At 34.3% G+C, this 27,356-nt stretch overlaps 3 protein-coding genes across 3 annotated transcripts; all 3 read right to left on the bottom strand.

The window, feature by feature from the left end:
• Positions 1–788: 788 nt before the first annotated feature.
• Positions 789–3,057, bottom strand: LOC126759858 (probable serine/threonine-protein kinase nek3). Its single transcript, XM_050475023.1, has one exon. It carries the CDS (start codon positions 2,896–2,898, stop codon positions 1,972–1,974), a length of 927 nt encoding a protein of 308 aa, XP_050330980.1. The 5' UTR covers positions 2,899–3,057; the 3' UTR covers positions 789–1,971.
• Positions 3,058–5,853: 2,796 nt separating this feature from the next.
• Positions 5,854–7,238, bottom strand: LOC126759862 (fatty acid hydroxylase domain-containing protein 2). The gene is made up of 3 exons (XM_050475028.1): positions 7,056–7,238; positions 6,749–6,924; positions 5,854–6,625 (listed from the first exon to the last, which is right to left on the bottom strand). The coding sequence occupies exons 1-3, from the start codon at positions 7,126–7,128 to the stop codon at positions 6,047–6,049; spliced, it is 828 nt and encodes a 275-aa protein (XP_050330985.1). The 5' UTR covers positions 7,129–7,238; the 3' UTR covers positions 5,854–6,046.
• Positions 7,239–11,306: 4,068 nt separating this feature from the next.
• On the bottom strand, positions 11,307–26,860 carry LOC126759845 (fatty acid hydroxylase domain-containing protein 2). Its single transcript, XM_050475006.1, has 5 exons — positions 25,963–26,860; positions 22,188–22,261; positions 12,287–12,462; positions 11,745–12,199; positions 11,307–11,682 (listed from the first exon to the last, which is right to left on the bottom strand). Exons 1-5 carry the CDS (start codon positions 26,403–26,405, stop codon positions 11,532–11,534), a joined length of 1,299 nt encoding a protein of 432 aa, XP_050330963.1. The 5' UTR covers positions 26,406–26,860; the 3' UTR covers positions 11,307–11,531.
• Between the last annotated feature and the right edge of the window lie 496 nt (positions 26,861–27,356).

Here is a 27,356-nt window from a genome sequence, read left to right as displayed (position 1 = left end):
CATGTATTTCAGTTAATTTTTGATGTGTTGTAAAAAAGCAGTGAATATTTTTACTATCCATTTTTCTGTTAGTTGTTTGTTATCAATAAAAAATACATGAAGAAATAAAAATAGTTGCAAATTTTAATAAATAGTGGCAGATAAAGTGTGGGGTCTGGCGACGATCCCCACGATTTCAAGCCTTCTAGGAATCTGAAATAAAAACAAAAAACCTCTCTGTGGTTAAAAAAAAATACGAAATGGCGACGGTCTGAAAAAACGCAATTTTACTCCACTTTTATTTTAATAGTAAAAATTGAAATTTGGGAACATGGCTAGTTCCAGACGTAGACAAGTCTATAAACAAGATTCTTTAAAAATTTAAGGTAATTAGGTCTTAAAACCCTGAAAAACGTGGCTTTCGCTTGGGAAGACTGTTTCCAATAAAATGGTTTTAAAATTACAGTTAAATTACAGAAAAAACCCTTCACAAATATAAAAGAACATGTTTTTGCCCGGTCAGTTTGTATGACAGCTGTATATACATATATACATATGTATGTATATGATGTAGTAGTCCGATCTGAATAATTTCTTTAGATATTGTACCGTTGCCTATCCATGCTAAATTTCGCGAATCTCGTTAAATAAAAAAGTTTTCAAAACAAGAATATGATTTCCGTAAAAAAATAATAATATAAATTTTGAGGTTGTGCCAAAAGTGTGTCAACGGACCAGTTATAAATATGTTATTTTTAAATTTGCCATTTAACTTTTTTCCTCGGAAACCGAGATTAACCGCTTAATCCTTAAAAACGCAACCAAATTTCTCTTTATTAATTTTATTCAGCCAGTATACATATATTACAAAGTATCTATGTATATACATACATATGTTTATTATTAATACATATGTTTTTTCTTTTATTTTTACCGTTAATAATTATTTATTTTTATTTTTAAATTTCATTTTTTATACTTTCTTAATAACTATGCACAAATATTAGACGTACCCCATATGAAATAAATGCTTTAGCATTTATAAGGCACTTTCAAATCTAAGTATTTTTATAATTGCTTTCATATATTAGCAATACTAATTTCAATTTTATATTTTTCATCATTTGGTTTTAAATTATTGTCACTGAAAAGAAAAATATATTTTATATATTTCTTTTAATAATCAATATGGAAGCCAATTAAGAAATGGGTAACTCAAACTAGTCATCTAATTTACTAATACTTTAGCATTTCCGAAATATTTTTTTTAAAAGTATGTGCTTTTACTTTCTATAAATGCTATGTTTAAGTGTAATACATTTATTAATATAAGATTTGGTAATTTTTGAGCTCTAAATTGCACCATATACATATATTATACTTGTTTTCTATTTAAAGAATTTGGCTGAAATTTTGATTAATCAACAAATTGCTTTTTTTCTTAAATCAACGCACGCCAATTGCTGCCACAGAATGATAAATAAAAATGCTTATCTTAAAATGCTACAATTGTATATATCGTTTGGATTAATTGTAACGTACAATTGCACAATTGGCTTTTTAATTAAATAAAATATTTTACAAGATGACAGTAATTCAAACGTTTTTGGAAGTACAAAGACTTTAGAGATATTTTTACAGAAGATTTTACTAAACACGTAAATTTTATGAATTCCCCAAAATGTTTGCACGTTCATAAATATAAACATAATTCGTTTGGTTTTCAAATTACAAAGAATTCGCAAATTGCATGCAAATTTTGATTATAAACAAATGCCGATTTTAAAAATGTTTGTAAAAAACTAATAGAGTTTTGTTTTTAACTACTAGTACTTATCGAATCTCACTCTCTCATGTCACAACTACTATGTATTAAGATATTGTTATTGTGCATTGCGGTACTAATTGCTGAGCAATACCTACAGCATTATCATCTGTCTCTGCTTCATATTTTCCGATGGTGATATCGGATATATCTTTAGTATCCATTTGTCAATCATTGTACATGCCATCAACCAAGAAATCCATTCGGCGATAATGTCGCGTAGACCAGCAATCGCGGAATCGACGATAAGTGGTAATAACAACTCCAATTGCCAAGGGTATTGTGAAGAGAACTGTCATTATGGGTACTATGTAATCTCGGCTGCTATAATAGTTGAAGCCGTTGTTTAACTCTTGTGACGGTTGCACATTCGGTGGCACGACGGGGTCGTTAGCCACTGGCAGTTTTGAGCTAGATGCTACCATCGCATTTATAACGTTCGACTCTCCTGGCAAAATTGGGAAATCACCAAGTCCAAAAGTGATACTAGGTTTCTTTGGTTTGGGTGTGGTCGTAGTGGTGGTGGTGGTGGTGGTTGTAGTAGCAGTTGTATTACTGGATACGGGTTTTCCTTTGGTTGAAGCGGTAGTTTTTGTTGGTTTCGTAATATATTTTATTTCCGTTGTTTTATTTGATGCCTGCGAGATATTTTCGTTTTGCATTCCCGGTTTCAAATTTGTTGTTTTTAACTTGTCCTTTGGGCTTGTTACATCTGTTGCATTCACTGTTATTACACCAAGGTTAGTGGTAGAATTTTGAGAACTATCTTCTTTGTTTTCCGAATTTTTGGTAGCCATACCGTTTTTCCCTAACGCCTCTGTCTTATTGTTATTTCGATCTATCGGTATATTTGCACTTTTCGTGTTGTTTTCCGTTCCAGTTGGTGTTATATTGCGATTCTTATGTACATTGGCATTGCTTCCTGTTGTATTTAATAATTGTGACAAAGACTCTGTGTTATTTTTTGTCGTATTATTTGGCAATGCATTTTGCACTGATGACGTTGCTATGCCGACATTTTCACTATTTACCAAAATCAGACAATGCAAAATCTGCAGACAACCAATTAATAACAAAATCGTTCCCTTTTCCATTCTGTGGTACTTCACTTTATTATGTATTTGGCAATCATTAAATATTTTCAAAATTTTAGTAAGTCTGCTTGCAATAATAAATTCAAAATTTCTTTAATTTCAATGTTTGGATGCATAAATAAGTATTTATCAAATTTCCACAGATTTTCCGATCAGCTGTTTTATGTACAAGTATACACAGAGTTGATTTTATATGCAACAAACGAATTCTGAAATTTCTGAAATACTAACTATTAGGGGGATCATCTTAAAATTATTGGGTACAAAAAAATTTAGTCTAAATAAAATTATTAAGTTGTTTTGAAAGTATTTACCACTTCAACAAAAATGAATTATATATAATAACAAAACCCCTTAAGTTTATAAAACTCATATTTATGAAGTCCTGTTGTTTTTTTTTCTCTAACCTCTTCCATTTTTTATTCCTGTTATTGTTGTTGTAGCTGCAAAAATATATCTGCAGTAGATAGATATATACTTAGATAATTAAATGAGGATTGCACCCCGACCTAGGATCTATTGTGCCCTCTCCTGACTCACAACGTCTCAATTAGTCGCAGCAAATTGATGAGTTCCAATATACTGCTAGGTGCTATTGAGGCGATGTGACCCCTATTTGGAAACATGGATCCAAGGGCCTTAATCCTGCGTCTACAGACTGCTGTGCAGTCCATTAGCAGGTGTATATTTGCAGTAATTTGAAGGAATGTTGCCGAGTGACAATTCTAGGCCGAATTAAACTCCGGCTCTTAGACCCGTTTGTCGGTAAAATGGCCTCTTTCCTCTATTCTTACTTTTCGAATTTATGATAAGTATTCTAACAAAAGTAGTGAAGGAAAGATTTAAGCGTGCTCTAATATATAATAATTTATGCATATGTGTTAGTATTGTATACATATAAATTTTATAGCATACATTTAGGCTCACGTAAAAAAAAAATTCAAACGAAAACGAAACAAATTATGGGCTTTTGTTTGATATGAGGAATACATACCATACTATACTTATGTACATATAACATATTTTTAGCTTATTTTAGTGTACCAATTCTGACCTCTTGAAAGGTCTTTTTAACACCAGGAACTCCATAGTTAGATGAGTTAAAATGGTAATAATGGTGAGTCAAAATGAATTATTATGGCTATCTATCCATTCGTCCATACGCAAGATAACTCAATTAAAATTAGAGATATCTCAATAATATTTTCAAATAGACAAGACAAGAATCACGTTAAAAACCCCTTGTAAGTTTACTTAGATTAGGTTAAAATGGCTGATCCCTCAGCATTGCGGAGGGGATCACACTTAGACTGTTATGTACAGCCATTTGTGATGCTGAACGGAAAAAAAAATCGGTTGGATATCAGCTATCGTTGAAATCGCATTGAACCTATCACAAATGTGCGTAGGTGTTTTATATCTATTTCCGCTATTTCAGTTGGATGTCTAAAGGTATGACATCTGAGGTACTTTGCTTTGATTTAGCAAAAGTGGAATATTCGAGGAGAAAGTGTTGCGATGTTTCTATCTCATCTCCTTCCAAACAGCCGATCTCACATACTGTAAGATATTCCATTTTACAGCATGAATCCCGTTCGTATAATGTACCTTACTGAGAGCGAAGAGTTCCCTGTTTCTCCTGGGATTTATCCTGGTCCAAAAGGACCCTTAGACTGCACAGTTTCTGGTAGTTGACCAGCGCTTACTGATTTGGTCTGAGATCCAACAATCCATAGAGACACAGGAAGCCAAAGGAGCTCCTATCTGTTCTTATTCTGTCGTTGATGTGACTTAAGTGCCTTCCTAGCAAGTCTTTCAGTTTTCAATGCTCAAACCAGTCTAATCATGAAATAACTCGATGCTGGAGATAAGAGAGGATTCTAGACATCATTTTACTAGTTTTGACCTAACAGTCAGGGAACTCAGGGCTAATATCGGTGGAGGGTTCAGTGGCTAATAATCGAAGTATTTTGAAATAATATCAAAGTGTGTGAGAATTTCGAAGTGCCCAGGCTCGTTGTCATGTAAGTACCCAGATTCTGTGAGTGTGAGGCAGCTTTGCGGCTATATCCACCGTTGCTATATTCACCAAGACATTTAGTGCCAAATGGAATGGTTCGTAATGTACTACAAATAATGATGAGCGCGTCGAACACTCGCTAATTTGTTTGCAATGTTGTTTTTTCCAGAGCCTTCCACCACACAAAAACTCCCTAGAGCATTATAATCTTAATATCTATATATAAGTATGGTTTCATAGAACAAACGAACTACCTTTGATAACCGCATTTTTCCTATGCTTCCGCTGCAGCAGTATAGGGCAACCGATGCCTTCCTTTGTTTTTTGTCGATGTTGGGTTTCTCCAGAGCTTCCTGTCTAGGATGAGCTTTTGATACTTAACTCTGTCAGCAGTCTAATATATGATCCTCCCATTGATGGTAGATGTGCCTCCGGTTCAACGTTTTGCATGCAATTGTTATAATTCTCGGCTGGGATGGCCATCTTTTTTTGGTTTCGCTTAATTTTTGCACCGCCATTCGCTATATTATTGGATAGTTTCGCCGTCATGTTCATAAACTCATGCCTCACCACCAGGAATGACGCGTTTGATGTAGGTAGGGTCCTCAGCTGCGTTGTGAAGAATCTCTTTTGTGATCTCTATTCAACGTCTTTAAGAAATGTTGCGATCCTCCGCTATCTCTTTAATGCAAAGTCAACCATTTCCAAGTCACTTTTTTTTAACTTTTTCGACGTTATTCTCATTAACAAAAGTTCATGGATGACTCGACGACATAGGCTCCACTCACACTTCTGCAACATTTTTAAACAATTCCGTAGCCGTGAGTCCATTGGAAACAAAAAATCTCAAGAAAACTCGTTGTTAAAAAATGTTTACTACTTTTTTTTTATTAAAAAAAAAAACGTTTAATTTATTTTTCTGATAAATATTTATTTTTATTTTGAATTTCCAAATTATATTTATGTACATTTAATGCTTTTGACTGCTTACTGGCTAATATAAAAATGTATTTATATGAATATTACTTTCAAATACTTAAAATTGTGCATTATATATACAAAAGTAGAAAAAGCTTACTTAAAGAGGTAGTAAGATGAAACATATTTGTGAAAATATAATTTAACTCCTCATTCTTGTTTTTGTTGAGGTTTGTGGCTCGCTTTAATTTGTCCAGACTTGTCATACGCGCCATAGGTACCATGCAATCTGTCCAACCAACCGTAAACACCGAAATTATAATTGAATGTTGCATGATGATAATCGTGGAATGGCACAGAAATTAGTGACCAAGGGAACGCATAGCCAGCATGATCACTTAATATATTGTAAGTTGCGATAGCAAAGAATATCCAACCAGTTACAAGATGCGCACGAACCACACCCAAAGACAAAGCAATGGGAAAGGTATTCGCAAGTATGTGTTCAATTGGATGGCAGTAGTGTGCGACAACAGCAATGGGTGAAGTCCACTCGTGATGCTTCTTATGTATGTACCGATACAGGGCGCCATAGTGTAGCAGGCGGTGGCCATAATAGAAAATTATCTCTTCCAGCACACAGCATAGGGCCAAATCGAAAACAATTTGTTGTATCGATGGCAATTCGCGGATATTCAGAGTATTTTGATACTTATAAACAAAATGATAGAGTCCATAGGCTAGCGGTATAGCCACAAATGTTTGATTGAAGAGCACTACGCGCAGAGCCTGCGATGCGAGGTCGTATGAAAGTTAATTATTAATGTGGATATATAATCGGGTTTGCATAGTTTGATATGTATGCCCTTACATATGTATGTATATTCTTATACACAAAAATTGTGAACTTACCGGTAGTAAACGTTTTGTGTCCACGGGATCATTTTTACCGGGCTGCAACTTGTATTTACGTACAAAATGTGGTTTTTTAGTAAAGTCCACCAAAGTTAAAGCGGCAGCATAAAGCCAATAAATAATAAAAATCAAAAGTACTGTGCCATATACCCATAGTCGTTCTGGATCGTCGCCTAAAATGTTTGAAATTTAGATATAACTATACATTTTTTATGCAAACAATAAAATGTGAGCAAAAGCACATTCAATTAATTCATCTTCATTAATTTAATTGTTTTTATTTTTTCTGAATACTTATACACACCAACTACATCCAAAAAATGATTCCACTTCTCCTGACAGAAAGACACCGTCGCGTTCTGTGCGTTGCTCGCCATGTTGCTTTGAATTCTGAAACTATTCCGGTCTACGTGCGAAATTATATGTTGCAATTCTCTTCCAAAATTTATACCATACCATTCTCTCGAAAACGTCACAATTGAGTTGATAACAAATTAATACAGAGATCCAACCGAGATTATTGCAAGGCGATAATATATGGAATTTTTAGTGTTCGCTATCCACTCTCTCTAGTTGTTTGTAGATATTTCGCTGTTTTCGCATTGTTGACATGTGCGTCCATGCAAATACATATATATATTGATGTGTGTATGTATTTTGCGCTTTGTTTTGAGATTTTATAAATAAATTCGCCAGCTTTTTTAGTTATCTAATGAATAGTTTGTGTGTACCCTACACCCTTTATTGTATATTTATTTTATTTTAGGTTAGGTTATACTGGCCTGCTATCACGCCACACATAGATCATCTACTGGTCCGTAGTAATGCCAGATGGAGGTCCAGTTTAATTTGATTCGTCACACAGGTCGCCAACATTTATTTACGAACTTCAAGAGCGACTTGCTGACTACGTTTGGTACTTCTACCAGTCTTTTAAACTCCGAAGCTCCTAGATACTTGAGTCGAGTTCTAGGTAGTGCTGGGCAAAGGCATAGGAAGTGTTCCAGGGTCTCTCTCATGTTAACTTCTCTGCAGATTCTGAATGCATCGTTATCACTTATGCCCATCCGGCTCGAATCTGATGCCAGTAAGTTGTTACCTGCCAAGTGTCAATAGCCGTCCGCCAGTCCTTTCGAGATCGTGTGGTAAGAAGCAAGTGAAAACCCTTAGAGAGTTTCTTTCACATGATCTTGGTGATCCTGCATGTACTTAAGGCATTCCATCTCGCCCTGATCCACCTGTTAGCCCTTTCGTAAATTTCGTTGTGTATCGTTCTTAGTTATTTCCGGTCCAGATAGATTCCGGCTTCCACTCCATTGCCCATTTTGGATCCGTCTGTGTAGATATTGTAAGTTCCGCTGGTGTGGTGTCGTAGGCTTCTGCGCCACTCATCTTCCTTTAGTGTGGTCTAATTTTTCCACCAGCTCCCCGCTTATTGAACTCACCTAATGCCGCCAATCTTGCAGCTGGGCTTTCTACTGCAATCTCGATTGTTGGTGGGTTGATTGCCGCCGTTTAGCGCTCCCGTTATGTAGATCCATCGGTTCCATCGGTTTCCTTTATGAAATTTAGCGGCATAAAGTAAGATTGGCTTGACTATCGCTTTGTAACATTAATGCATGAGGCCAGGTGATAGGCCCCAAGTAGACATTTTCTTACATGTGTATAGGGTACCTCTGGCCTTTTTCACTCTCTCCTCCACATTGAGTTTCCATATCAGCTTGCTGTCCAAAATTACCACTAGGTACTTGGTATGCTCCTTAATTGTCAATTCAACTCTATTGAGTCTCGTGAGGTTCCATGGCGGGATTTTGTACTTCATTGTAAAGAGCACCAGACTCGTCTTTTATCACCCATCGCTGTATGACCGCTAGAGAGCTCTCCATCACATTACTGATTGTATCTACGAATCTCCCAGCCACAAATAAATATATTTATTTTAATTCAATCAAATTTTCCTGATTCCTTGACTTTTTCGTCGTTATCGTGCTTAACGAAGTTGGAGTGACGATTCGAATAGGGTGATTGATGATTCTATTGAAAACAAAATTTCTAGCAAACCCTCTCAAATTTGTTTCTATGGTCAAAATCGCCAGACAAACTGTTATCGTCGTAACCAGATAGCTGCCAAACACACACTATCAAAGTCTATTGCCTATCTAGATGAAAAATTTTTATCGATTCGGTTTGCCCTCGCAGTTTAAATGAACTAGTCCGGTAATTTGATCAAATGGTATAAGAGTAGGTACACATATGTAGCGTATAACACAATTCGTCTTGAGCCAATTTGTTAATCAAATTTATTTTATTTAGTGTACTCGAAATTACAGTTTTTTGAAAGGATTGGTGACAGGGCGTGACCAAGCGTTATAGTTGTGCACATAGTAACAATGATGAGTGTTGTCAGAAAGTACATACATTCAATGTATAGACACTACATATGTACGTGTATGTTTGTATGAATGTGCGATTTACACGTATCGCATTCCATATTGCAAATTCGATAAACTAAGCAGGATTTAGCAGTATTAATAAAAGATAAAGCTCCTTTCTATTTCGTCATTTATAATGAAATTTCATAAATGCAATATATTCTAAGGGCACTGTGATAATACTAGATAGATAGGAATTTTAGCATTAGAATAATCATGTACATTTTTTCACTTTTAAAACCAATAAGCAACCAATTTTATGATATTTATGAAATTACTAAATAAAAAATTACAATATTTAGAAATTTGAATACAATATACATATGTATATGTCTGATTCGAATTCGAATGTTAATTTTTTAATTGATCATATTGTCCGAATTATTTTTATTCAACTGAAAAATTATGTGTCTAACATTTATTCCTACATACTTATCTACCGTAGTATATTTATTTGGCAAACACGCGCCTTTCTGATTAGAGTAAACATCTGGTCACGTCGCTGTGGCTGAAGTAATTTGTATGCCAGACTCAAATAAAAATATTTTCTTGAACCGCATACAAATTATTATAGATCACTGTGTTGTAAATTTTTATCATTGCGAACTTAGAGACAGCTGCCGATATACTCATTCAACTCATCCGGTATTGTCATTGGCCCATGCCTCTGCACCATATACATACATAGCAGGACAGGGATGATGAGTTACTTGTAGAGTTTTGTCTTTGTTCGTAGAGAAAGGATTTACTTCTCAATTGACTACGCAGTCCGAAGTAGCACCTGTTTTTAGAGTTATTCTGCGTTGGATTTCGAGGCTGACGTTGTTGCTGGTGTTAATGCTGGTTTCAAGATAGACGAAATTATCTATGACTTCGAAGTTATGACTGTCAACAGTCCAGTCGCAAGTGGAACCACTGTTTGTTTGATGACAGGAGATATTTCGTCTTGCCCTCGTTCACTACCAGACACATTTGAAGCAGAACTAACGGCGGGGTTGTTGAGGTCAATGATATCATCGGCGTACGCCAGCAGCTGTACACTCTTCTAGAAGATTTTACCTGCTTTAATAAGTTCAGCAGCGCGAAATATTTTCTCCAGCAGTAGATTGAAGAAGTCGCACGAAAGGAAGTCGCCTTGTCTGAAACCTAATTTGGTATCGAACGGTTCGGATAGGTCCTTCCCGATCTGGATGGAGCTTTTTGTATTGCTCAGCGTCAGTTTACACAGCCGTATTAGTTTTGCAGGGATACCAAATTCAGACGTGGCGGCATAAAGACAGCTCATTTTTGTGCTGTCAAAAGCAGCTTTAAAGTCGACGAAGAGGGTGTGTGTGTCGATCCTCTTTTCACGGGTCTTTTCCAAGATTTGGCGCAAGGTGAATATCTGGTCAGTTGTTCATTTTCCAGGCCTTAAGTCACACTGATGAGGTCCAATCAGTTTTGTTGTTTCACACACTAATCTCGATAGAACCTTGTACGCGGTGTTGAGGAAGCTTATCCCACGGTAGTTGGCGCAGATTGTGAGGTCTCCCTTTTTGTGGATTGGGCAGACTTTTAAATTCCAATCGTCGGGCATGTTTTCGTCCGACCGTATTCTATAAAGGAGCTGATGCATGCTCTTTATCAGTTTTTCGCCGCCGTGTTTGAATAGCTCTGCCGGCAATCCATCGGCCCCGTCGCTTTGTTCGAACTTCTTCATGGTCGGGCCATGGAACGTCTGCTTCATTTCGAAATTTACATCTTTTTCCTCCGACCTGATTTCGATTTGTGAAGTTTTTATACCATGACTCCAACAAATATATTCAGTAGTACTTAAATTTATAAACCACATGATATCTTCATACGTGTTTTAATTTGGGGTCAACCCTATTAGTTTTTATAAGTGAAAGTCAATTTCGCATGTTTATAACTCTAATACGAGCAGAAAGACTATTATTTGTCTATGTCAAACTTCTTTAAATGTGTCTTAAAACATTACAGGAAAGTAAATTATTTGTCTGCTCCACCAATTTACAATTCGTTGCATTGTCCGACCATAACATAAATAAGAGCATAAACCTAATCTAAAATTAAAATCAAATTACAAGAGCGAATCCCACAATAAAAATAACAATCAAGGCATGTTATTAATCTTATTATTTAATTTAGCTACATATATCTGTGTATATAATATATACAATCATATCACATAAATTTATAGAATGCAACTTATGTAAAACTATAAATATTTTTTGAATAGGCATAATTACATACATACATACATACATTAGATGTACATAGAAAGCGAATTCAATACGATTTAAAATATATTGATTTGATATTTCAATAAGCTTATGTTGGATGATATTCTATTTGGTTGATGAATCCGGAAAAGCCTCGCGAGGCGGTACAAAACTCAACATCATAATGTGACGCGTATAGGACTTGGTAGCCCTAAATAATATATCAGTGCCATGTAGCCGATCCAAAACGCCTAGCACGCCAAAGCAATTGTTGAATCTGTTAAACAGCAGATAATTTAAATTTAGCCGATTAATTCCTACAAACACTGTTTTACTTACTTTAAGTGATGAAAGTCGTGTGCCTCCGGACTGGGAAAGAAGGGCAGATGATAACCGGAATGTGCGTTAAGTGTCGACAAAATGGCCAAAGCGAACCACATCCAAGCCGTAGCCACGTGTGTGTTCATTAGGAATACGCCAAGGAATGGTGGCAACAGATTGCTGAAGATATGCTCTATTGGGTGGCAATAAATTGCAGTCACCGCTATTGGCGCGGTCCATTCGTGATGCTGTTTGTGTATGAATTTATAAATATGTTTGTTATGCAATAGCCGATGTGAATAATAGAAGCCCAGCTCCTCCATTAGAATGCATACGGTCAGCTCCACGCATACCCAGTGGAATGTAGGTAATTCGCGTATCGAGTTCGGACCACGCAGCGTCATTAATTTGTAGCTGAGGAAAGCGAATGGAATGCCGACAAATACTTGATTGCTAATTACCCGCCATATAACCTGGTGATAGAGTTAAAACGGATAAATTATAATTAGTTATCAGTTACAAGCGGTGTGCAAGTTTTTATAACGGTTCATATTACTTACCTTCATTAAACGTTCTCTCTCAACTGGTTCATTTGTGCCTGGCTGAATTTTGTATTTGCGCAGGAATGCTGGACGGTTAGTCATGTCCATGAAAGTGTAAATACCACCAACAAACCAATAGACTATCATCGAGAATATAGTGCTACCGAATACCCAAAGGATCATGGGATCATCACCTAAAAGACATATAAATAAACAAATGTACGATACAATATACCATACTATAATGCCAACTTTTGAATATATTGGATAGCCGAAAAAGTCTTTTCGTATTTTGATCGTTGCGTAGATGTCGTTGCAATCGTATATCTCCAGTGCTGCCAACCACATTGTGTCATACCGTATAGTGTTGGAAAGGTGAGATTTTAAGCTTCATTTAACCAAAAAAAATTAATTCGGGGAAGTTGAAAAACAGTTACAGCTGTTCAAAAGTGAGTGAAAAGAATGAAGAAATTCGCGATATTTTGAAATTTTTGTATAAAAAAAGGAAGAATGCTACGCAAGTCGCCAAAGAAATTTGTGAAGTTTATGGAGACGATGCTGTATGTTCGTGTAGCACAACAATGGTTCGCTCGCTTGCGGTCTGGAAATTTCGATTTACACTGATGGAATAACGTCTCTAGCGGAAAAATGGCAAAAATTGGTCGACCAAAATGGTACCTATTTTTTATTTATTTATTATTATAAATAAAAAAAAAGAAGTTGAAGTTTGATTAGAAATACGAAAAGACTTTTTCGACTACCCAATATTTTATAGCCACGTATTTTTTTATACCTGAGTGTGTGTATGTAATTAATTATGCTTATATTTTGTAAGTCTAGTGAGGTTTTAAATGTAAATAATTGTAAAATTTTAAAAATATAATATATTCATACAACGTCAGGCCAGTGTTTTGGAGAACCAAAAAATTTTATCGAAATCAGTAAAACATTTCAATTAGCATACATCAGCAAGCAATGATTTACCTATTAAAAAATTTATCTATTAATCATGACCCACAATTTCAAACGATTTTTTTTAGAAGGGACAGTAAACTTTCAGCACTGTAAAGCGCCGAAAGTTGCATCACATACATGATTAGCCAAACTAAAGAAAATATTTTATTATTCTGTATATTTTAGGACTAAATTGTTATTTTCTAAAATAAAGAAGCCGATTTTATTCCAAATTAGGGCATAAATACACTCCAAGCACCAATATTTTCTTCAGATCTATTTTTATACTCTTGCAACATGTTGCTACAGAGTATAATAGTTTTGTTCTCCTAACTGTTGTTTGTAATACCTAAAACTAATTGAGATAGATATGGAGGAATGGAAATTGAGGTGTCGCTATGAAACATTGTACACATGCTCCTTGGTACTATGGGAAGTTGGTATCGCAGATATGCGAAGACTTATAAAGAGCTAAAAATACGCTTCAAATTAAGATAACGTTGAGTGAATAGGAGTAGTGTCCTTAAAATTTTAAGAAGTGGACGCCGCCCGTCCCTTAAAGGTTTAATGTACATATCTCATAACGATTATCCCCGTCTAACGAATATCTTGACAACTACTAAATGAGCCATAACTCATTAAATGAATTGGTCAGCATTAGAGTCAAGATCGTACGGATGGTCTCTATAGGGTCGGTATAAAAATTGAACAATGGGCAAGGTGCCGCCCACCTGTTACTTTAAAGGTACGCCATCTTAAGCAAAAATTTGTCAAAATTTTATCATAACTTTTCAAGCCCTCAGATAGCGATGTTGTGGTCTCTGGTATCTATAACTGACTCTTTATCGAAAATGCGGTCTATCCGTGAGACATACTTGTATGATTGAAATTCGGAGATAATTTTTTCTGATTGTTATCTATCCTCTAGTAAAAAATAGGTAAAATGGGCTCTAGTACTTTCAGTCCCCATATACTTCGTATAGTGTTTTCTGACTTTCCAGTTGAGTTTAACACTTTTATACATGCACATAAGTCAATTTGTGTGATATTAAGAAAGTATGAAATTAAGCATTTTCTTAAGGGGGAGGGTAAGGTTTTCATGGTAAAAAAGAATTTATTTCTTAAATATGGATTGATTAATTTTATTCGGACCTTTTGCACATTATTAAGACGACGATTTTGACGATATGTGTTTTTAGTTTATAAATTTTGGACGCGTTTTTCTTAAAACCATTTTTTCAAAATCCGTGTTCACTGTCATTTCAGAACTACTTGACCGATTCATTTCAAACTTTGTACAAATTTTTGACACATAAAATACAGTCCCCCAACGTTTAGTAATTTTTTTTTACATTAAGGGTGTTTTCCACCCACAAAATGGCGGATTTTTTTTTGTAGAAAATAGCAGTTTTCACTTTAAATGGCCGCCAAAAATATTTAAATGAAAAAAAAAAATATATCTCAGTACGATGGGGGGAATTTTGGATTACAATTTGACTAATTTTTCTAGGATTTTTTTTTTTTGATAACTTCCAGCCGAGTTATACACCGCAAAGTGTTTTTTTCACAAGAAGTTCCTGGAGAAGCTTTGTTACCGGCTTATGCTTTAATATTTCTGCATGAAAAAATTACCCTATATTGTCAAAAGTCTGGTGGTTAATAATGTACAAAAGTTCCGAATAAAATTACTCAATCCATATTTAAGAAATCACTTCGCAAAAAAAGTTTTTTTTATCTTAAAATCCTTACCATGTCCTAGTTTGTTAGGGATAAAAATTAGCAACTTCAAATAAAAGAAATATAGGCTTTGTTCTTGAGCGACTAAAGGTCTGTACTTGATATTGTAGGTAATTTCCTTAGTTAGTTAGATCAACAAATGAATAAACTGGTAAACACACAGCAATATTTTAATTCTCAATGAACTCCATAATGTATACCATAATACATATAATATAATATAAAAATTAGCCTACATTTCGGCGCGAAGATGTATTAATATGGAGACTTTAGGAGAAAGGTCAACCAAACACGAGCGTTTCCTTAATTGGTAACGGAGCTCATGTTATTGAGTGCCACATGAATTTGTACATACTCACTATGTCATACATGGGCAGCTTAAATTGGTGTCTTTGATTGTTTGCACGTATAGAAATATACATATGTATGTATGCAACGGGTGATCTAAGTTACTTTTTGCAATAGCCTTTTTTAGCTGTCATGTTCAGTATTGTTTGGCATTTAATCGTGGAAAGACACATTCACTTATGGTCAACATAGTCGGCCTACTGAACGTACTATTTCCAACATCTTGAGACCCAGAATTCTTTATTGGATAATGTTCGACCGAATAGACCACATCCAGAACGCAGTGAAGAAAATATAATAGTCGTAGCTGAGACTGTCCACGAAAACCGTGGAGAGCCGATTCGGCATCGTTCGCAGCAACTCGGACTCACGTATGGAACGACTTGACGCATTTTACGTCAAGATCTTAAATTGAAAGCGTACAAAATGCAGCTTGTGTAAAAACTGAAGCCGCTCGACCTTCCCAAGCGACATCGTTTTGCGCTATGGATTCTTGAAAAGTTCCAAGAAGATCCGACGTTATCGCGACATGATAACCGATTATTTGATGCCTGAAATTGAAGTTAATGATTTCGGCGACATTTGGATTCATCCAATTCCCACACATCGCATCAATTAATGAATTTAATAAGAGAACACTTCGGTGAGCAGATAATTTCACCACCAAGATCGTGTAATATCACGTCGTTAACTTATTCCTGAGGGGATATATAAAGTCTAAAGTCTATGCGGACAATCCGGCTTCGATTCCGGCCTTGGAGCAAAACATTACGCGTGTCGTTCGCCAGTTACCAGTCGAAATGCTCGAACGAGTCATCGAAAATAGGACTAACCGATGGATGGACCATCTGAGACGTAGCCGCGGCCAACATTTGAAAGATATAATCTTCAAAAAATAAATTCCAAAGAATGTTCTTTCGAATGATAACAAACATTCCTCATTAAATTCGAATTTCCATGTTTTTTTTTTAAGTAAGGAACCTCGAAATGGATCACCTGTTATTACTGCTTATGTATGCATTTCAATGAAAGCCGAGCTTCTTTGTTGCGTTTCGTACAAATATACACGAGCTACTCACACGAATATACATATTAATAAAATTTCAGTGTACATATACAGTACAAATACATATGTATATGTATGTATGTAAATATATACATATAGTGAACATCAATTTAAGTAGTTCTCACCATTTAATTGAATCTGACAAGTAATATATTTCACAGACTTGTAACATTTAGCAAAAACAAATTTTTGCAAATCAGAATTTTTATGTAAGTATGTATGCGTGGACGATACCGGCTTACTGTGTTGATTAAGCATGCAAACAAAAGTAATTGACTCACACATAATAAATGTGTAAACACTTGTTGATTCGGCAGAGAATAAATACATGTGTATATGTATGTATGTATGAGTATTTATAAATAAATTGTAAGTTGTATATAAATAAAATAGAAATTAGAAAGTACTTGCAATTTTTACATACAAAAATCATTCTAACAGTATGTAGATATGTAAACGTGTGTACTATAGTAGGAGAAAAAACAAACATGACATATACCGCAATAATTCGAATATAAGTGAAAAGCCTCCAAAACTAATTATGACTAAGAATATTTACAAATATTGCTGAGCAAATAAATAGGAGGGTACTTAAGTACATATGAGATGTATGTCAATACGCACGCGAGTACGTGGGTACGGTAATGGGGCTCGTTCTGCTATTTTCAAAAGCTTTTAGTATTTATACGTACATACGTATTTATGATTTGTTTTGTTTACATTTTTCTTAGCGACATGGTTACAATTAGAACAAGAATGACCGTGACCATCACAATCACGCGCAGCAAAGAAGATTAGATTGCGGTGATACAAAGATACATTTACATACATAAGTACATATGTATGTATGTGTGTATAAGTCCCATGCATAACCACACTTCCATATACATATACATATGTATGTATTTATATTTGTACAGTGAACTTCGAATAAACGAAATTTGCACGAGAGGGACTGAAATTATATTTTATATTAAAAAACTACCATTTGAAAATCAAATTTGACCCGGACTGGGCCATTTAAAGTATGTGTGCAAACCGAATGTTCGTGTGTGAGTTAGTTGATCTCCAGCTGTTTGTTTGCGAGGCGAACAGGTTGTCTGGCAATTTTTAGCATAAAAAAAACAGTTGAAGAACGGGGTTTCTTAAAATTTTCTGTTTCCAATGGAATCATGGCTATGGAATCGTTGAAAAGTGTTTTGTGAAGATTAACGCAATATTTATGTCGAACACAAGTATTTGAATATTTTGTATATTTTGAAGGTGATAATAAAGATTTATATTAAAATACATGATAATGTAGTACTTTTGTCAATCCGGGACAAATTGGATCAGATGACATATACAAATTAATAATTCTCAATTTAGATTTAATAATCCAATAAGTATTTTTGATACAAAAACTGATTTTGAAAAAAATTTAATTTTTACTTAAGCTGCAGAAAATTTTTTTATTATGCTGGGGAAAACTATACCACATCTGTCTGTCCGTCCGTCTGCCCCCGCAAGCTGTAACTTGTGTAAAATATAAGATCTTGATGAAACTTGGTATGCGGCTTTCTTAGTACAAATAATATTAAGAACTCGTAGATGGGTGTAATCGGATTTCTGCCCCGCCCACAAATCGCCATTAACTGAAAACCTATAAAGTGCCATAACTAAGCACTAAATTAAGATAGAAAACTGTAATTTGGCATAGGTGATCAAAGTAGCAAGGAGCACCTGTGGGCAAAAATATTTTGAAAAGTGGGCGTGGGCGCGGCTTCTAATATGTTAATGTACATATGTATCTCCTAACCCACTAAAGATACAACAACCAAATTTGCTAAGCTCGAATATATCGAATACGCTCGAACTCCTATTGACAGTGTGAAAATGGTGGAAATCGGAAGATTACCCCGCTCACTCCCCATATAACGGTACTACTAAAAGCGCAATAAATCAATAACTAATTACGCCAAAGGCATTAAATTCTTCCTCCGAGATGGTATGAGAGAGCTTTATGGACGATGGATGTGGTACCGCTTACTTTTTGGTGAAATCACATATCTCGCGACCCAACAAACCGATTTCGACTTATCTTAGTACGTGCCATTTTTTCATATTCCTGTGTCACAGTGCGAAAATTGGTCGAAATCAGAGTACAACCATACCTACATCCCATATAACAGAATTTTAAACTCCACTTGATTCGTTCACTTTCCAGTGTGTAATCAAGAAGTAATTAATAACGGGGTAAAGATTTGCACTAACAACTTTTTTATGACCAAAAATTGTCCAAATCCAACCAAAACGGATCAACCTCCTAGGTGCCGAATATGTGGACCCGAGTATCTAAGTATATTTGACTTTTGATCGATCAGTGTGTGAGATATACAATTCAAATTCAGACAGAATTCTTTCCTGTTAATAATAACTCTGTGTACCAAAAATGGGCAGAATCGGGTCAGTATTTCCTTGAACACCTATATACCTTATAAAAAGGTTTTCGAACTTCCAGGTGACTATGCTGCATATAACGGCCAATATTTTAGTTATCTCAACAAAAATTTCAGTATTTACTCATAACAGGGTATCTTTGTACCTAAAGTAAATAAAATTGTGCCAAAACTTGAATCAACCCCTATATAACTATTATCAAGATTTTTGAAGATCCGGCTGACTTTGCGTCATATGATTGGTGACTATATGTGAGGTACCTTAATGAAACCTTGGGAACATTTTTTCAGTATGTGGCATAATTATAGTTAATATACATATAAAGTATAAAGTCATATAAGTAATTATTCATTCAAGTTAATATATAAAAGCGGATCGATACTATCCCTTATACCACATATTATATGTATATACAATATAACGATTTTCGTTTTTCTAACAAACCTTATGCCGAATATGTTGGTCATTGTATGAGTTATATAGAGTATATGTATGTATATATAAAATTGCCTAGTTTCCGATCCTCTAGTTGACTTTTTACATCCTAAGGCATTGCCCTGGCGTTGATTCGTGCAAGTGGCAAGAGTATAAAATGTTCGGTTGCACCCGAACATAGGCCTTTCTTACTTGTTATTGAATGGGTTTAGACTTTGAACCCAGAACAAAGAAAAGAAATAAGTATTTACATATATTTCGATAAATACATACATATGTATATTAACAAAGAAAGTGTAAAGAATACCTTTCATAAAATATTATTATGACAAATAGATATGTGTATATATGTATAATAATATTTATATATTAGAAAGTGTTTTTGCGCCTATAAGAATTCCCCAAATAGATTGTATAATAAATGGCTATTGATTAAGCGTCTTAAATTATAGAAATCTTTTTCTATAGTGAGCGTCCCTTCCAAGAAAATTTCAAACTTCTACATTTCATTATGGCGTATCATAAAAATCAATTAGCCGTTCATAAAACGTAGATTAAATCTTCTAGGTACCTACATATGTACAAGTATATTTGTATAATAAAGAAAGATATCTCTATACTAGACTAATAAATTATTACAACACTGCCAAATTAATTGCCGATTAGGCGTTCATATTAATAGGTTATTTATATGCTTATATGGTATGCATTGTGACAAAAAAGTACACGGAAATTGTAAATAAAACGCAAAATATTTAATTATTCATCAATATTTATTTTGTCGCCTTCAAAGTAATTCCCTCCAGATGTAAGACACTTATGCCAATGATTTTTCCGGTTCTCGAAACACTTTTCATAAGCACATTTTGGGATGTCCTTCAGCTCCTTCAGCGAATTCAGTTTTATTTGTACGATCGACTAAATCGATTTTATTTGTACTTTTCAAGCAAAGGTGCTTCGATTCACTTCCTTCACTTTTTTAATATCTTCATCAGTTGAAGAAGTCGAAGGCCGCCCAGAACGAGGCATGTCTTCAACGATCTCTCGACCGTCTTTGAAGGATTTGTACCATTCGTAGCCTTGTGCTTTTGATAAAACTGTCACTGTAAGCCTTTTCCAACATTCGCAAGGATTCCGCACACGAAATTTGGTTAGAAATATGTATGTACAAAATTTGAAACAAATTCTTTGTTGGATATTTTTATCCATTGTAAAAATCGCAAGGCACTACTGAGGTGTACCGACTTAAGCAGCTGCTGTCAACCAACTGGTTGACAGATCGCGCTCATATTTGGCATAATAATTAAGGACAGTCCTACCAACTTAGCAAAGTACACTTTTTTCAAATATCTTTTTAATTACAATTTCCGGATGCTTTTTTGTCACAATATACATATGTAATCGCGTTATTTTAAGGAAATTTTTTATATTACAAACTCTATTAAAATTTAAAATAAATAAAAGTGTTTACAAAAATAAAAATAAAAGTTTATGTTCATATGTACATATGTATGTGTGAATGTATGTATATGTAGGTCATTTTGTTCAACTATATTTTTGTTAGATAGTACAAACATACATACATAAATGTTTAAGCTTTGATAATAAGAATGAAAGCTTCTGCGCAATTAGTAAGCCACAACGAAGGCTTAATAGCCGTTGATTCTAAATACATACATATGTACTTGTATATATGTCATGTATTTGTATACAAGAATAAATATATAAAAGAGATAAAACCTCTATATTGCTAGCTATTAATATTTTTAGTGGTTTATTAATCATGGGCTATAAAATACCAGCGTCGCTGTAGGAATATGAGAAACTGCTAAACTAGACATAAATAGTTTGTAGGGGTCCCAATAATCAAAACTATTTGGTACTTGAAATATCGAAATCAAAAAGCTTTGAGGATTAAATTTGTCTACCCTGAACAGGGTATATTAAATTTGACACTAAGTTTGTAACAGCCAGAAGAAAACTTCGTACACGTCGTGTATACGCGAACTTCTTCCCCAGTTTTTGAAATATCGGTCTGAAAATTTTCACACGTTTTTTTTCTTCCCAAGCAGCTACTCATTTGTCATATCGGATCGCTGTGGTATATTGCCGCCATACAAACGGTCGATCAAAATCAAGTTCTTGAATAGAAATCGTTTTTATGGATGAGATATCTACTCGAAATGCGGGTATTCTACAAAGGTTTTGTTTTGTTGCTCTTGTTGTTGTAGCGGCAGAATTCTGTCGACCTAACAGTCCTTCAAAGGACAAAAAATTCGTCCGTTCCGGTTACGTAGCCCCGACTTTCGTCCTTTTATGCTATAAGAAATGCACCTGTGAAGTATATTATAGTTTCGGTGCAGCAGAAGTTAAGGTTTTTTCCTGATTTTCACAAACGGCAGAACAGAAATAAATTGTTATACGAGTATATCTTTTTTCAGCAGACCCAACTTTCAAAATTATTACTTCCCGACGTTTTAAAAATTTCAAATTGTTTAGTTTGTAAGTACGTATGAATAGCAACACGTCGCGTGTGAATCTATGTAGATTATTTTGGTAGATAACACGGATTAGTGTTTACGACCTGATCAGCTACTGCATTAGTTGATCAATATTGATAATAAACAGACGTCATAAATCACTATTATTGACTATTACGCAATTTAACTTCAAATTTCACTTAGAATACATATTCCAAACGTTTATTTAGCTTTCAAGCTTAAGTTTTTAACTTCAACCAAGCTTACTGCGGTCAAAAAGCCAAAAAATAATATTGCAGGAGGCTATGAACTTTTATCAGCGATAAACGGAAGAGTGATCCACATACATACGTAGATACTTGTATGGTTAAACTTAAATACACACACACCTTCATAATTACACAAACAATCATCACCGTTTAAATACGATTAGTACGAATTCCTTTCGCTGTGCACTTACCTGTTTTATCGATAAATTTATCCCATTGCGCTTGCCAGAAATCGCCCGATGCACCCCAGAAGCTTTGCAAATGCCTGAGTAGAAACATATCCAAGTAGTAAAATTTCTCCATTATCAATGATATTACAAACGATAATGTATAACAAAAATAAAACAAAATTTCTTTCAACCGAAAAGGTGCATATATCGTATATATGAGTATCTATGCCAAGGCTTCCAGTTTAAAACTAAACCAAGCTGAACTTGAAACGAAAGTCGGAACTGCAATGCTAGGTAGTTACTGAATACATATGGATGTGTATGCGCATATGTACATACATATGTAATTACAGAAACGAAAATGGAAAATCACTAATAAACAAGAAAAAATGCACTAAACGTAATGGAAGAATGTACGTTGGAGAACCGAAATTCTGGACGGTTGTTAAAAGAATGTCAACTGGTGCCTGTGTTGTGATGGTCGAATGTATGCTATATATGGTACATAGTAGTTGGAAATTGACGGACAGCATGGGTCTCAATGGGCTGTGCAATGATCTTTGCGCTCCTAACGAAGTCTAAATCAAAACAAAGCGATCGGGAGATTTTACTCTCACCAATTAGCACGCACACAGCTATATAAAATTGTATCTATGAGTATGCAGAGATGTAAAAAGAGAGTTACTCTGTCTCTCTCTCTCTCTCTGAGGTGGTGCACTGGAAAATTGTTGCTATGTATTGGTTGACGTTCAATTGCGACTTACACTTTTGTAATGCAATCTGCTCGCGCTTACAATACAAATATGTACTCGTACTTATACAAACATACTATTTGACTGCTCCGCAAGGAAAAGTTTAGCAATTTTTTTAAATCTTTCTACTACCTATATAAATAGGATTTGACTTCATATGTACTATGTATATAGTCACCTAAAACGTAAAATAACGTATCATCAAAAAAGTCGACTCACTACATCATATTACTATATATAGATATCATTAAATTTTCAGCTTCCGCTTTCAGATATAACCAAAATATAACCATTTTATAACTAATATATAACCAAAACTCAAAATTTGCTTCTACGAGTGGTTTCTATTATATCGTTTTTCCTTCGCCTGTAAACTTATGAAAAGTGGTGTTACGTTATTTTGAATTTTAGGTGACTATATGTACATACATATGTACATATGCACATATATACTCAATAATATTTCATTGTAGTTAAAACTCATTAGAAATGTTCTGATCTGACTGTTCACGCTCAATGCTCATTAATTAATCTCATTTGATTGTATTTCAAGTCATTGATTGCATGCTTGCATTAGATGTCTTCGATTCGCCAAGCGTTAACATGTCCCTTGGCACAGGCGTCTTTGTTGGAGATAATCTTAAGCTTTGAAGAAAAAATATTACATTTACATATTTGATAGTAATTTGTTATATGAACCATTCACAATGGTGAAACTGGTCTAAAATGTGTAAAGCAAAACTTGGGATCATTAAAAATATAAACCACTTCTCTTTTATCAATTTAACTAAACTTGTTGACATGAGTTTAGACAAGAGACCATTTAGTGTCCAGAAAAATGACGAATCGAAGACGCGTACTGTGAGAATAGCGCCAGTTCAACAATTTCCGGCAGGGATTGGCTTTGTATAGGCCTATTTGTTTACATGACAAATCCATTACTTCTTTGTGAAAAAATACAAAAGCCTGTAGGAAAATCAAGTAGTCAAAAGTCAATTTAGAAGTTAATTTGGTATGATTTTTATGTTTTTAGATCAAGGTTCATATTTGATTATAAATTTTTAAGTAAAAAAAAACAGACCAGGCACATTCTGTCGAAGACAACCTCACACCTACTATGTATATGATATTTTCGTAAAGTAACTAATGCCACACTTTTTAGTCTTCACTGCTCATTTTTCCTCTAATTCAGAATTTTAATACGAAACCAGAATATTTGGAAAATACCTTTATGCATTATACTTTCTCTTTTGGACGTTTACAATTTTTTAAGAGTTGTAACAATTAAATCGTTTCTTGTATATGTGGCTGTAGGTCTTTCAGAGAGCGAGAGCGAGCTTAGGTATTATATATATGTACGTATGTATACATATTTATCGTGTATATGTGTGTATATACTGAATTATATGCGTGATTGTGCAAATTGTAAACAATATTGGCGCAACGTCAAAAGTAAACAATCCGTCAAGTGCGGACTGATAAAATATGCCCACATACATACATATGTATGTATGTATATACGGATTAAATGCTAGTACATGTGTGTATGAATGCAGAGAAAGGAACCTGTCTATGTGAATGTGTATATGCACTTATGTATGTATGTTAAATATGAAAAGAAAATACAAGAAGAAAGTAGTGACAAAGGCAGCGGCATTTCACTTTTGAATATGTGTAGATACATGTACATATGTATGTATGTATGTATAATAAAATACACATGTGTATACTTAAAGATATTTTTGTTGCGTATAAACAAAAAATATACTTATGTACATAAATGCATACATATACACATTGTTTATGAATGTTGTTTTGAATCAGGTGGAAGGCAAAGCGGTCATTAGCATTTCATTGAGTAGTGAAATATAGGAAAATTCTTTTATTTTATTTGGATTTTCATACTTGTAACGTTAAAGCAGAACCAAGAGAATTCAAATGTATGAATTTAAATACGACTTTCAGTGCTTTTTGTACCCTTCCATAAGTTTATTTGGCCATAATAGTTATTGGTTTTCACACCGGCATATTTGAATAAATTATTATAACGGAAAAAATTCAATGACTACGATACACCTGCCGCTCAAAAATGCCGTTAGTTTCCAGTTAACTTCTTTAAAGTGTCCAAACTACTTATAGAGAGATTTCTTTGGATTTTAAGGCCGTAATATTTATGTCGGAAGTGAAGTGCGCTGACTGGACAGTTTTTGGTGACCAGAAATTTTTCAGTACCAGAGTGCAGCTTGTACTAAAAATCGCACGTACATACTTAGATAACAGTGTTTTCGAATATTAGACCATACAAGATCTAAATTCTCTCATCATAACCTGTACAGAGTATTTGAGTTTACAACGAAGTTTTTAACACCCATTCCCAAAGTTTTTGAGATACTGATCTGAAGTTTTGCATAATCATTCTCTCTCCTCATTTATTAGAATCGATAACGGATCATTATAGCATATAACTGTCGTACCGACTGACCGATTAAAATTATGTTAACAAAATTTGGCCTAGATTACTGGCTACAGCAACTCTACTTCTACTTCTTCAGATCAGACCTCTATATAGTAGCATATCGTAATCATATAAACTGGTCCATCAAAATCAAAATAAAGATCTGTTCTTTTATAACCTTTTATGCCAAAAGCAATGCACCTGTAAAGGGTATTATAGCTTCGGTGCAGTCAGAATTCTGTACAACTAACTGGTCTTTTGAGTTTTCAGGAGGAGATGTTTCTTAACTTTCACAGATTTGCAATTATACTATATCGATGCACTGTGGGAGTACGTAAGTATGTACATATAGTACATATGTATGTAAGTATGTACATCAAATTACTACATCATTGGAGGTTGTGACATGAGTTGATCAAACTGGGCAATTAATGAGAAGGTAAAAGTAATCAGTAATATGTATGACGTAAGAAAAAATTTGTATACGAAAACGAAATGAATTTTGAACAGGATATGATACATATATGTATGTATGCATACATACATATGTATGTATATATACATATGCACTTTCATGCGTAATACTCACCAGGTCAGGACGTTCCGAAACACAATGAATACTGCTAGTGCACAAGTTATAATGAAAATGACACTGTGTAAAGATGACAACCAGCGTCGCTTTTTAGGCTCCATTGGTGGGGCATAACCAATACTTGATAAGGGTGATGGGGGTGGGGTATAATCGGAATCATCACCAGCAAGCAAAGCGATGCTATCGCCATGAGCATCAAAATCAATACGTTCCAAATGCTTTTCCGATTTCTCACTGTGCGATGTTGTTCCACCGGCATTGCCATTTCCTTTATCGTTAACATTGTTTCCACCATAACTACACCCACTAGCTGGAGTCGGTTGTGCAGCATTGGTTTCCGTAACTGTTTTTATATTATTCATTGAATTAACGTTGCTTGCGTATGATGAATTTGTTGTTGTTGATGTGGCATTAATTGAAGTTTTCAAATCGGTGGCCATATTTAAATTTAATTTGTTAAGTATAGCTTGTTGAATTTACTACAAATTGGTAATTGCAGCGATTGTATTTATTTGTATTTAGTAAATTAAAAAACGTTTCCAATTATTTTACTTTGCTCATTTTTCGTAGTTTGTTATTTCAAACTAGTATGCAGACTTTACTGCTTATGTATGTTAGTGTATCTAAATTAATTAAACTAATCACCATTTTTATGCCAAATCGATAATTTCGGAATATATTTAGTATAATATAAAAATCGATTGTTAACTATGAAAATTGGTTATCTTATTCCAATTGCTACCTCTGCTGATAAGTATCACTTTCGGTTAACTTCGTTACTTTTTCTTAACATGAATAATGATTAATTAAGCTTTTCTATATATTTTCCAAATTGTTATATTATTGTAACCATAAAAATGTACTGCAAATGTCTGTCTCTTAATGTGAACAAAGGACACGAATTGCTCACATCAAAACAAAAACAACATGCTTGATATCCTTTGTTTACATTTTGTTGGCTTGACGACAATTGGTTTCGAAAGCTCTCTTAATTTCTACTAATTTTATAACAGTGTAGTAAATTAGAGCAACTTTCACATAAAAATGTGATATTCTTGCAATTAGCAATATCAATAAAGAATAAAATAAAATAAGTAAATTATAAATAAAGAGTATTTAATTTTTTATGTATTTCAGTTCTCGCTCCAAATATTTTCATTAGCAATAACAAATCAATAAAGATTATTGCTTTTAATTCATATTCATCAATATGGCCAATACCGATCTGTATACTTACTTACATATATATGTATCCTTCTTTGCAGTTATGTCCCACTGTTCTGCAAAAGCTTCAATATGGCCTTGCCAGAAAATTTTAAGAAAATCCTAAAATATGAAAAGAGCTTTGTTTGTGGAGGGCATCACCATTCCACATGCAACCATGTAGGCAG

Source organism: Bactrocera neohumeralis, chromosome 5 (assembly GCF_024586455.1).
Source record: "Bactrocera neohumeralis isolate Rockhampton chromosome 5, APGP_CSIRO_Bneo_wtdbg2-racon-allhic-juicebox.fasta_v2, whole genome shotgun sequence".
NCBI classification, from domain to species: domain Eukaryota; kingdom Metazoa; phylum Arthropoda; class Insecta; order Diptera; family Tephritidae; genus Bactrocera; species Bactrocera neohumeralis.
This window is presented reverse-complemented; position numbering and strand designations above follow the sequence as displayed.

Bases quoted from the DNA above. Each gene is read 5' to 3' on its own strand.
- LOC126759862 (XM_050475028.1), bottom strand. From the start codon at position 7,128: ATGGCGAGCAACGCACAGAACGCGACGGTGTCTTTCTGTCAGGAGAAG. The intron at 6,925-7,055 runs GTGTGTATAAGT...CAAACATTTTAG, and splicing joins TCATTTTTTGGATGTAGTTG to GCGACGATCCAGAACGACTA. The intron at 6,626-6,748 runs GTAAGTTCACAA...CTCGCATCGCAG, and splicing joins ACACAAAACGTTTACTACCG to GCTCTGCGCGTAGTGCTCTT.
- LOC126759845 (XM_050475006.1), bottom strand. From the start codon at position 26,405: ATGGCCACCGATTTGAAAACTTCAATTAATGCCACATCAACAACAACA. The intron at 12,200-12,286 runs GTAAGTAATATG...CTCTATCACCAG, and splicing joins AGAGAGAACGTTTAATGAAG to GTTATATGGCGGGTAATTAG. The intron at 11,683-11,744 runs GTAAGTAAAACA...GCTGTTTAACAG, and splicing joins CACGACTTTCATCACTTAAA to ATTCAACAATTGCTTTGGCG.
- LOC126759858 (XM_050475023.1), bottom strand. From the start codon at position 2,898: ATGGAAAAGGGAACGATTTTGTTATTAATTGGTTGTCTGCAGATTTTG.